The sequence below is a fragment of the Limanda limanda genome, chromosome 15, assembly GCF_963576545.1.
Source record: "Limanda limanda chromosome 15, fLimLim1.1, whole genome shotgun sequence".
Classification (NCBI taxonomy): Eukaryota; Metazoa; Chordata; class Actinopteri; order Pleuronectiformes; family Pleuronectidae; genus Limanda; species Limanda limanda.
In genome coordinates, this window is record NC_083650.1 from 1,547,380 (window position 1) to 1,560,540 (window position 13,161).

The 13,161-nt window shown below is 41.9% G+C and overlaps 1 protein-coding gene across 1 annotated transcript in view; it reads right to left on the minus strand.

Annotated features, from left to right (window-relative positions):
* ltbp1 (latent transforming growth factor beta binding protein 1) overlaps positions 1-12,694 on the minus strand; it is a 118,446-nt gene extending 105,752 nt beyond the window's left edge. Inside the window, exons 1-2 of the mRNA XM_061086924.1 lie at positions 11,973-12,694; positions 7,139-7,209 (exon numbers count right to left, since the gene is read on the minus strand). Coding sequence (XP_060942907.1) covers positions 7,139-7,209; positions 11,973-12,340 — 439 coding nt within the window. The 5' untranslated portion in view covers positions 12,341-12,694. The remainder of the gene's footprint in view (positions 1-7,138; positions 7,210-11,972) is intronic.
* Between the last annotated feature and the right edge of the window lie 467 nt (positions 12,695-13,161).

Sequence of the window (13,161 nt, forward strand, 5' to 3'; positions counted from 1 at the left end):
ACATTTACTTTCTCTGACTGTGTAATTTACACATCCATAGTAATGAATTTACAGGAATATGGTGTGGTGCAACTGCAGCTGAGTTGAACTGACAGCACATTCGCAGAAAGAATAATGTATTTCTCCTATTGGTAGATATATTGTAGCCTCCAGGTGTATGTATATCTCTGGCTCAGCTGTCACACATGCATTCTTTGCATCCTCTTCCCTCTTTCACACCTCCTACCTAACCTTTATCACCGCAAAAGAAAAGCAAGGAAAGCAATTAAAATGAGACTGAGGTAACAAAAGCCTAGATCCTAGAAAATTGACGTGCCCTGTTGACAATAGGGGTGCAACGATTAGTCGACGTTGTCGACAAAAATCGATGACCGAAATAGTCGCAAATTTACTAGTCGATGATTTGTTGGTGACGCGTGTTTCTCGTGCCGCGCAGCGGAACTAAACGGCGTTTTACCGGAGGTGCTGATGGAAGTAGCTGAGGAGTGAGCCATCTCGCTCCCTTCCTATCTCTGAAAGTCACGCATGTGCAATAGCGACAAAACATGGACCAATGTCGGCGTCCGCTGCCGCGCGCAGTCGCGCACCAGGAAGTAAAAAGTTCGGGAGAACTTCACTCTTAACATGGCCCGAGAAAAAGTAGCTGCAGTATTTGTTGTGGCGGACCTGTTCTCCATGGAAGCAGGACACGCGCATGTGAGGAGGAGGCACGTGTGACTTCGTAACGGAGACGATGCGGACTCGCCTCTGTCAGATGTTATATATACACGTTTATACCTGCACGCAGGATTCTAGCATCCATTACAAAAATATGGTTTAAACTTTTTTTTAACGAGTTTAAAAGCGAAATATTATCCTATTGCCTGACAAACGTCTTGTTTTAATCACAATGATTTAGTCTGAAGAAGACTGTAGTTTCGTTTGTTGATGTTTTTATTAATGTTATTTTCCCTGTCGTTTTTTGTTAACACGAAAAATGGATACTTGAATTTTAATTTATTTTTAGAACCAGCACTTGGCCTGTTCTTGGTTCACAGTAAAAAGGGAAACTTAAATTTAAATTAATATTTTTTATTAGCACTTGGCCTGTCCTTGGTTTTAAATGAACAAAAACTTGATTTTTCTTTGCTTTTGTGTCAACAGTACCCTTATATGCAGCAAAGTTTATTAAAATACATTTTTGTTAATGAAGTATCAATCTTTATTGTCTTTATTTTCCGTCATCACATGCCTTGAACAACCTCAAGCTAAATTTAAAAGCTGCTTGCTAAATAATAGCAATTGAGAATTTGTGTCATTCATAATCCGATTAGTCGATTAATCGTTTCAATAATCGGTGACTAATCGACTATCAGAATAGTCGTTAGTTGCAGCCCTAGTTGGCAATGAGTTTGACCAACGTTGACGTCAACTAAGACACAATACTTGTGTTTTAAATCATTCTATTGTTGGACAGCTCATTCAGAGAGCTCTTATCTGCTGTAGTGGTTAAATAGGGTGAGTGTTAGGGCTGCTCGATTATGGAAAAAATCAATATCACGATTATTTTGGACAATATCAAAATCACGATTATTCATTATTAATATGTGCCCTTATTCTGAAGTCTAACCGGAAGTACCAGTCACTTCCGGTTCCGGTAAATGTAAATGTCCCCATCTGCCCCCCCACTACAAGCACACAGACACAGAGAAAAAGAGAGGGGGGGATGGCTATGAGGACCATTATCATTTCCCCCCCGAACAACTAAATTGAACGGGTTACATACAACAACAAGCGGATAATCGCGGGTCCGGTGTGAACAGACAGGCGGTAGCGTGCTGGAGAATGGACGCTGCGCCGGACGGAACACTTCCACTCGCGCTGTTTTTTAAACACCGCCGGTCCCCACACACACAACTCGTCTCCTTCACGTTACGGCTGCTAGAGAGTGAGTGCCAGTCAGCGGGGCCGCGTTGAAAACTTTGGGGGAAGCACTGAATTGCAGAAAAAAATGCCAAATAATCGTTTCAACTCGATTATAGTAGTTTGGAGATCGTTTGACGCCATAATCGTAATCACGATTAAATTTCGATTAATTGAGCAGCCCTAGTGAGTGTGGACCTCTTTAATCAACTTGACTCCCCCATTTTCCCTGTGAACCAAAGTGTTGAACCCATTGCTGGACAGTCATTGTCCTTCCATTTTACGACACCTGCAGCAACCCTCCAATGACAGTTTTGCTGATGGACACATGGTCACTGAGCAATGAGCAGCAAAACAATAGAGTCAGCAAGTTGCCAGGTGTTCTTGTAGTGAACCCACATAGAGAAAACCTTTTTTTTATTGTCTTTTTTCTTGGCTCTACAACTCAATTATTGGTTGTGCTCTAGTTATAAAGATGAGATAATGAGATTAACATGAATTTTGTTTTTAGATAAGTAAATTGGAAATTGCCTCAGGGAACAACAGTCCTGGACGAGTAACTGCATGTCAATTGGTTGTGTTGATATTAATGGACATTTTATGTAAAATCCAATGGTAAAGTTTTACAATATCAACCTCAGGGTCCTCCCTAGGTTTCTGGAGGGCGAGCAGACATTAGCCAGAGGAAAAGTGAAACAAATATGTTCACTGATAAGGTGATTGATATCCCCTTATGTAATCCTTCACATTTTTGTGAGTGATCACATTGTGCACAAAAGAAACATTTGTCAAAACGACAAAAGCCTTACAGTTTAAAAGATAAATACTTTATTGATCCAGAGGGAAATTTAGCAAAAGCTGCCTTACTCTGAATCAATGCTAGCTCATGACGGTGAAAGCGCTGAATCACAAACACTTTTAGGGTGGTGGCTTAAATGGGGTATGTGACCGACAAAGTTCTTTAAAATATTAAGTCCCTGCAGTACCTACATGGGGGTATATCCAGTGCTTACATAGCAGCAGAAGAGGAAGAATGCTATGGTGATCATGACAGCTATGACCACTTGTGTTCTTAGCTTACGCCCTAAGTTTTTTGTGTGTGAGAGAGAGAGAGAGAGAGAGAGGCGAAGTTCTCGCTGAAATTCTCTAAGTGAACATTTAATATAACTACAGGCTTTGTGATGTTTATGGTATAACTACTGTATTTCCTTTACTTAAAGTAGTCCTAGGTACTCTAGTGAACAGTATTATACAGTATGAAGCCATGCATCTTCCTCTCTATCTGTCTTTCTCTCACTCACAAACACATACACACACTAACTCATTTGTGGTAATTTTCAAGTCAACCCCTATGTGAAAACATAGTAGCAGCTCCGCTGCAGAAATGCAGCAGACACACTGCCAGTGTGAACAACAGACACTCGGGACATGCAGCCATTTCGCAGCGCAACTGCAGCCAGTGTGTCCCGGGCATAACGTAATGAGAGCTCAACAAGGTTGAGCTGTGGCGATGTGACACGGTTCCGTCTTATGGAATCACGTCATAGAACCGTGGAGGATCATTACAGCCCTATTAAATATGTATTCTGACACATTGAAATAACAGCTGATATGATTTCAATGAAACTGTTACTGCGGATAACAAGACACAATTCAATGAAGTTTAGACATTTAACACTGTCGAGCTTTTGGAACTACTCTGATTGGACAGAAGCATTACAGAGTGTACCATCTTCACTGCAAAGGGTTTTATCTGAGTATAGACATTGGCTGTGTCTGAAATCACCTACACACTCACTATTCCATACTTCATATAGTGACTTATATATATATATATAGAGAGAGAGAGCACTATATAGGGTAAAGAAAAAAAACTATTTCGAATGCTACTCTTCACATTTTCTCTGTGCTAGTAGTGACGTCCTTCTCGCAGGATTATGACGTACACCTACGGCCATTGGAAAATCCAACAGCAGATTTTAAATGTTTATTTTACACTCACTATTTATAGTTAAATGTCAAAAAAAACATGGTGAATGACAATCTTTTAATGTAGAAATAAACTTGTTTCCTGCAGTTTGTGCTGTGATGCTCTGCTCTGTAAATATGTATAGGGTTCCTGCTTCCCTCGCTCCCCTCGTCTCTACGATACAAGCGCAATGCATGATGGTAGATGTTGTTTTGATCAGATGAATATTATTTTTCATGATGCATTATGGGGAAAAATGAGAGCACTATATACAGTATAAAAGGCAGGCACGGTAAAGTGATTAGTGAGTGAGTTTGGTCACAGCCACGGGCTCTAAGAGATCAAATCAGAAAACAACTAAGTTTCAGTTTGACCTGATATCGGATTACTCACAGAATAAAGGAAGAAAAACCTGATGTGATCTTTGGTGACTGTGGCTCAGGAGGTAGAGCGGGTCTTCCTCTGACCAACCATATCACATAAAAACCCAAAATTGCCCCAGACGGCTGTGCCGACAGTGTGTGATTGTTGTGAGAAAGTGCTGCACATAAATGCTCAGTATGAATGGGTGTTTGAAAAGCAGGAGAGGATGTGTGATTTAACTGTGCATTTCCTCTTTAGGTTTTGGTAAGATAGAGCAGGGATGTAACACCAGCATTGGCATTAGTTCAGGTTTACTTTAGCTGATAGAGATCTATCAAAATAGGCCCAGATGAGTCAAACCAAAAGATTTACTCAGAACATCCCTAGTGTCAAATAATGATGGTCCTCAATTTTTTCAGTACGGATAATATGACCATGTCTTGTAGATGAACCCTGCGTCAATTTCATTACTAAGTTTCTTTTTACCATGTTTTAAAAGAGGCAGCAGTCAATATTTTGGCTGCTTTCTTTCAGGGAAGCAAACCTTCAATTCTGATTGACAAAGATGTTTTGTTTGAGACATAGACATGATGTGTTCTCTTTGGGCGGATTTGACAAAGCACGATTCTGCTCCGCAATTCAATAATCTGCCAACATCTGACTTCATTCAGTCTGGGGGAGAAACTGGAATGTCTCCTGGTCATTTCTCCTGAATCAGATGGGTTTGGTGTAGGTGAATCACAAGTTGACTTTTTTGGCTGCCAAGAGAAGAAACAAACAAAAAACTGTGTGCTCTATGTCAACACAGAAAGGTCCAACAAACACTCACCGAGCAAGCACAGATCAGGAACGTCATACCATAGATAGTCCTTATTTTCTAAAACTGCCTAACCCTATTCCACAAGATGTTGGAAATGTTGGAAAGATTCTGCTCCATGTTTACAAGACTGCATCACATCATCTCTGCTGATTTGTCAGCTGCACATTCATACTGCCAATCTTTTTGTTCTACCACATTACAAAGGTTCAACTGGATTCACAACTGGCGACCAGTGTGACTGTGGCCATAAAGGGATGGACATAGTTAGAAACAATATACATATAGACTGGTTGATTGGGGCCTACAATGTGTCAAAAAAACATTCCCCACATCATCACCCCAGCAGCAGCAGTCTGGACTGTTGAAACAAGGCAGGTGGACTCCATGGATTCATGATGTTGACTCCAGTTTTTGACTCTACATCTGCAGCCTAGGCAGAAGTCCACAGTCATCAGACCAGGCTACATTTTCAGTCTTTAACTGTCCAGGGTTGGTGAGTCTGTGTCACTGCAGCCTCACATTTCTGTTCTTGGCTGACAGGAGTGAAACCTGATGTGGTGTCTGATGTTGTAGATCATCCACCTCAAGGTTGTTGTTCATTCTGATGCTTCTCTGTTCACCACAGTTGTAAAAAGTGGTTATCTGAGTTACTGTAGCCTGTCGACTGTCAGTCTGACCATTTTCCTCTGACCTCTGAACTTACTCAACCACCAGCATCCAGTTTCCACCACTTATCTGGGTATGGCTCACTGCATGGTGGGCCACATACATAGCTGTGCACTACAGCTCTTCCTGGAGGATCCAAAGGCTCCCCCAAGCCAGATGGATCATGTATTCCCTTCAGCATGTTTTGGGTCTGCTCAGAGTACCTCCCGGGAGAAATTCTGGTAATATTGAATGAACTCTGCACCATGTTTTTAAGAATGAGCACAGCCACTCTGTGAGGAAACCGAATTCCAATCTCTTGCATCCATGATCCTATTACGTTGTCACTATCAAAAACCATAGGCAAGGGTTGGAATGTACTAAATCAATCAGTCAATTCATAGCTTTGTTTTCATGCTATGGTCTATTTTCTCAGTCTGTTAGATAATTTACATTACAGCTAAATCAACCTTAAAATCATTATATAGGGTTATCAAGTTCGTGATGTCATAGGTGTGTTAATTTCTAAGGAGCTCTTGACACTTGAAGGCCTGAGGAGGCCCAGATAACTGTAATAATAAATGTTGAAGGCTGACATCCCTCAATACAGAAAATACTATTAATGCTATTTAATACATTGACATCTGTATTAATCTTTTGCTATAAATAGAGTTGGTAAACATTTGACACAAATATTTTCCCCATCGACCAATTAACAACTTTGTGTTGCTGGCCTCTGGGGAAACAGAAAGCAAGAACATCAAAAACAATGGAAGCTATTTTAACCTATTAGCTTCAACATCATTTTTAAAGCCACCTTGCAAGACTGGAGTGTCTGTTGATCCACAAATCATAAATGGTTACTCACACACTGACAGAATATGTCAGTATTTCGACAACAGAAAGGAATGTACTTGAAGATCCCAAACACACACAATTTTAATTCGTCTTCCAGCTGACCTATTCTTTCTTGGTGCAATTACTTTTTAATGGTATATGTGTTTCAGTATCTTCTCCACAGTGGTTCTCTGTTGTGGAAGATCAATCAATAAAGGAACTGGAGAGAAGCTGTTTACTTATAAAAAATTGGCAAAATCATGCAAATACGAAAGTGATCTGACCAATGGATCTGGGCCAAGAAGTACTATCCATTCAAGTCTGCTTCTCTTTAACTCTGAGACATGTGCTCTTGCCCGTCGGACAGTATAATAACAGTCTGCTCATGATTTGGCAGGCAACTGTCCAGAAACAGGTCCTCATTCATGAAATGCATAATAAAAAAGCCTATTTTTTATACTTGTTGTCAAGCACTGCAGAAAAAATGTAGTTTGGGTGCCTGGTGCACTCTGGCTAGCATCCATTGTTGTGATATGTGGCTGGGAATTTCTGTATTAATATGAAGACGCTGTTGTGTTGGAAGGACTTCGGTGTGCACTTACGCTTTGTGCACCGCTGTGACCCCTGAACTTGGCTCCATCCATGACAGCACTGCCCTCCACAGACGTTCACCCTGCAGAGAGAAACCAAGCACAGGCAGATGAAACAAACAGACGCTAATGTCGAAATGTCAAGCACAACAGCTACATAAAGAAACCCGAACTTCCCCTGCTGCACATCAAAACTAAGAGTTGAGTTGTTTTCAAGTTATTTTCACATTGCTCTGGCTCTTTTAGCTTTGGAGACATGTTATTTCAATAAGACTGTACATTTGACTAACAGTTATCTCCTTTAGTCAGATGCCAACATCAACTACTTGTTCAGTTCACTGGAGGAATGCACGTCTTGCTGGGCTGTCATCAGACTTTATTTGTGATTTTTACACAAGAGGCTGTTTCTGAATATATTAAAGGTAAGAAACAGGCCATGTCAACTTTAATTTGATGTCTGCAACATCAACAGCAGTTCACACTGTTGTGCAGCGAGTTCATGGGGTTTGAGACAAGTCACGTCATCATGTAGATTTTCCACCATAGTTATCTGATTTTTGGCACAAATCAGGCTCCACCAATTCTCACCGGATATTTTCCAGACTTGAATGGCCTCCCAAACACAGATCTCCTGAGATGTGGTTTGGCCTTGTGACACTAAATGTGACAGGGAAGGCAAGAATTTTCAGTGTTACAGAAGTTACTGAGGTGTTGTGTTTATAGGAGTAGGTTTGTTGAAGCCAACCTGAATCTGGCCAACTTAGTTTTACTACAAAACCTTGGTTTGGAAAAATGGTCTTGATTGAGACAAGCTGTTGGAAGCTGGGAACTCACGACTCAGATCATCATCATCAGAGAGACTGGGTCAACTTCCTAAACCTAGACTACACCACCTCCTAAACCTCCTGAATGTGAGAGTTTAAGATACAAACTCAGAAAAAAAACTAGATGTATATTATGCAATTGTGGTCCATCGTAACGTAGACAATTGATTAATACAGGCTCTGGTCACTACCGCTGAGAAAACCTTTGTGAGGGAGGATCAGCTGTACTGCACTTCATAAAGGCTGCCAGCACTGGTTTAACCTGCATCACAGTGTCTGCATGAATGAAGTGATATGACAACAGTACAGTGTTTCCCACAAAGAGACGGTCGGGTAGGGGGAGGTGCTTCTCATATGGAAGTGAGAAGCATTTCGCTTGAGAGTCAGCTGTGAAACAGCATTGCATTAATCAGTTGTCCATTCCTTGCCTGTAATTTATTTAAAAACACTTAAATACTGAAATAGTAGCTGCCATATTTTATAAATCCAAGTCACCACACATTTGACTACGACAAACAATATGTATCATGGAAAAGGGTAGTGGGCCATAAAACACTAAGTAGCACTGCTAATCTTACATGATGTATTGCGAACAGCATTTTCTGCATTTAAACGGTAACTGGTGCAATACAACAAACAAATTATATTACTAGGCCAATTTTGTACTGTTAAAATATCATGACACACACACCCACATACACAGACCATCACCTGATCCTTTCAGTCTTGTGTAACATGGTAATGAGTCTGACAAGAGCTTTGGGTAGCGGGACACCAGTACACAGCCAAACTGTATTCACTAATCACACATCAAAACGTTCCACTGGGCCACAAACTGAGCAGCTGAGGTCAAGCTGCTGGACCACACACAGCCTGATGAACTTGTGTTCTTCTGCTGCATTTCTACTGTATCACAATCAACGCCCCCATCAACAAAGCTTGTTGCTTTGTGTTCACACAGAGCTGTTATCATTCTGAATGTCCGCTGAGACAGAAACCTCCCACATATTTGGCTGTATCCCTCTGGTCAGAGGTCTGGATTTAATTAGGTGGGAAATGCTTATTGATGTGAGGAATAAATGCCCCATTTTAAAACTGGTGTTACATGTGAGAGAATCCTATTCCACCTATGGGTAAGACTGTTGTGAATACATTATTTTGGGGGTATTCTACATTGACGGGAGAAGCATCAGATTCAGTGGGAAACTGGATATTCAGGCCACATTCTTCAACACTTGTCATGAACATAGAAACATAAAATAAAATGAATCCTACACTTTGGTTTGAAGAAAAATGGCAATGGAACCTTGCTCTTTAATGTCTACAGTAACTGCTATATGTAGTCAGTCCATATGACACTATGATAAAAACAATTATTTCTTTTTTTTCTTTTCCAGCTTTGAATTGCTGCTTCAGATTCAGGGTCCTGGTGTTGTTCATGATGATTATCTGCCAAGGCAGAAGCAATTAACTGTGATGGAATGTGTTTTGTTGACGTAAAAGCTGTGCCACAAAGCAATGGTTTGAAGGCAGTTAATAAACAGGAGTCCAAAATATACCTTTTGGACTTCTTAATTGTGTGAATTTGTTGTTCGATTGAGCAGTAAGCTAACCAGGATTGGTTATGAAATAGGAGGTGAGTCAACTAAACAGAAAATGGCGGTCCGATTATTGGCTCCTTCAGTCTCAGGCCCATTTCCTTGGGCGAGACACTGAGCTCCCAAATTGCTCCTGATAGCTGTGTGTCTGGATCTTCCCCTGGAGCTAGCCAGTTGGCTAACTTACTGTTAGTGAGATTGTTAGCCAGAAGAGCTTTATTTTCTCTCTTATTACATCTCTATTTTGGCTGCCACCTATTTTATATTAACAAGTGAATGTGAGTTTGTGGTGTGATTATGGCATTACACTGTCATGGACTAGAACATAGCCACTGTTAATATTATTAGAAACACCTGTACTTTTCCTATGATTAATAATCTAATTTAAAAGGTCTTTTAAAGGCTTTACAACGCCAGGTAAAGTTTGGCTTAGATTAAAAAGTATACATTCAGAGGAAATGATGGTGCATGAGAGGATCAATCAGAGGATAGTCACTTTCAACCACGACCTGCATACTAGTTATCTAAGCCAAGGAGGTTATTTTTTGACCCCTGTCCTTTTGTTTGTTGGTTTGTTTGTTTTTGTGTTTGTTTGTTAACAATATTACATAAAAATGGCTGAACAGATTTCCAATTTGCTGCAGATTCAATAAAAAATCTGGGTCTGCCGGATTTAAATGTGGTTTCATAGAGGGGTAGGCCTTCTTCCAGGGCCATTCTAGCTAATGTTCTCTCCCTGGAACATGGCCACAACCATAACTTCCAGAGGGTGCATTCTAACCTCTTTTCAACCATGTAGAAGTGTGAATGCAACAATTCCTGAAGCTCTTGGCAAGATACCATTATCACCACCACCACCACCACCAGTTTTGACAGCCAAAATTGACAGCAAAGAAAAGAAAGTGAGAGAAATAGAAGCAAAACAAGAGCTAATATTGGCACTGCATCGCAATGCAAGAAAAAAATGTATAGTGAATAAAAGAATAATATGAATAAAAGAAAGGAGACTACTTTTAATGTAATGTCGTATTGCACCTCTAAACTTCCGCTCAGGTTGAAGTCTGTTGTCTAATGCTATGTTCACATTACAGGCCTTAATGCTTAATTCCAATTTGACAGATACAACCTTTAGTGTCACTAGTACTGTGCCTATTCTGGTTTGCTTGGCCTGTTCACTCCAGAGTCTACTGCAGAGTTCTTACTTGTCATCAGTAAGTCCTCTGAAAACGTTTAGCAACATACTGTCATTTTTCATTGATTGTGTGCTGGTGTGTACATCTTTTTATGTCTATGTATATCATTGCTGGAGGGGATGCAAGATTTCAGAAAACTGCCAGAGTTCATCCGAAGACGGAGATGAAGACATGTTCAACTTGGTGTGCAGACTGAATGCAAACTTCCCTGCCCCCACTGACTGCAAGGAGCTATTAGCCTGTTTTGTCAAAATTCATCAATATAGAACATATCAAGGGTCCAAATCGCATCACTTTCGACACTGCATTTCCTAAAACCACTTACAATTCTATTATACTAATTATTTGGTCTGTTTACACATCAGTGTCAGGATTGTGTGACTTTAGGCCATAAGAGATTGGATTAGGGCCATTTCACCATGGGATGTAATGTAACCTAATAGGGTCAGGAATGGGTCAATGAACAACAGTCCACAGGAGAGGTCTAATTAAGCAAAATAAAGAGAAACTCAGTGGGTGTACCAAGAGTGCTACACACTATAGAGTTGCTCTACAAACTATAAACTAATCGTTTGGATGAGATTTATGTGAGACTTTGCAGTAAACCACATTCTGACTGCTACCTGCGCTACATTGCAATGCAGTGCTTTACATGTTAAATCACATTCTACTCTAGACCCGAGAGGGACCGGGCCAGCCAACAACACGTTTGAGGGTTGTCTGCTCCCTTAGGGATTCAATGGAGAGTTCAAAGGACAAGTTTGGAACAGATTTTTCTATACATGGAGATTAAGCTCAATTAGACAATATCAGATTTGATTTAATTCCAACAGCATAGTTTACATTTAGCAGGTCACTTAGCCCAGTGCCAGTGAAAAACAAAACCAATCATCACTGTCACCTCCACACACGTGTCTGAAAACAGCTAAGTTCATGTTGGTGTCACTGAGAAGTCAGAGCCTGGTGACACTGTGTTTGAGTTCAAATCCACCCAAAAGAAAGGACCAACCCAAACATGGTTCTGTCCATCATGTCTGTATCTATAAGATGAGGTGAGAGTGCAACATGAGGCTACAGCCTTAATTATACCAGGGTCCAAATTTGCTTTTAAGATTCAGTTTTGACTGTAGTGCCTGTTTAGTTTAAGATCAAAGCTGAAAGGAAGTCGTTAAGTTCATTATCATTCCCTTACATTCCTCCGTCCTGACATATTTTTCTCTGAATTTCTTACCCGGGCAGCTTCATAACCTGCCGCTGCTGGCTCTGCTCCTGTCCGCTCTGCCGGACCACTGATGGCAGCTGCGGGCTGAACTGGGGCACCGGAGCCGCCTGGTTCCCCATCCTGCGGGTCCGGACCTGGCGCCCGAAGTTGGCGGTGAGCTCCACGTTGTACGTGTGCGGTTGCCCCGCCGCGCCATGACGCGTCGAGATGGAGCTGACCCGCACCCCGCCGTCCCCTCCGGCCGAAACCGGCCCCGGCCCCGGCCCGGGCTGCAGTACGAACAGCCTCCTGAAGCCGCTCTGGCCCTGCTGCTGCTCCGCTGACACACACAGCAACACACCGAAGGCAAATAAGAGGCCCCGGTTATTCCAAGACATATCGACACCGAGCAGTGAGTGAAGTTTGGGAGGCAGGGAGTGAGGGAGGGGGCTATCCAGGTTAATTTCGGCTCCTTTAAAAAAATCTCTTACTTCTTAAAAGTAACAAAAGCCTGTGTAATCCTGAGCTATTCATGCAGGTATCGACCTCCAACCTAAATAAGCTAACTTTAACCAAAGAAAAGCGTCGGTTCTTCTGTCAAAAGTGTCAAATAAAAGAGGGCATGTCTCGTAAAATCGTTCCTCGCGGGTAGAGGTGAACGAGGCTCCGCTCCGTGTCCTCCTGTGGCTCGCAGGGTGTCCGAGCTGCCACGGCTTCCTCCGGACAGTGAGTGAGTCGCTCCGCGGTCAGAGGAGCCGAGAACTCCAGGAAAGTTTCTCCGCTGGAGGTGAACGGTGTCAGCAGCTCGAGCAGCCAGCCTCCAGACGTGACGTCAGGAGGGGGGAGCCTGAACGCTAACCCCGAGAACTGTTCTGCGCGTTTCCTGGGGCCCAAGGGTGATAGGGGGGACCCAAACCCACGCACAGGCTCACTGTCTGACCAACACACACACACACCCATGTTTGTACGTCGATATTAGTGAGAACCAGGCCCGGATCTGGACTGCTCAGATTGGGGGGGGGGGGGGAATAGAAACTTGGGATGGGCGCCATCACAGAATGGACATAGTAATGAGCGTTTTCCAAATTGGAATGAACCTGTCACAATATTAATATAACAATCCCTACTTTTTATAAATCAATACTAGATCATTCAAATGAAGATCAATTTAAATCAAATTTCAATTTCGAAATCCCGCCCTATCTCCAACCAGCAATTC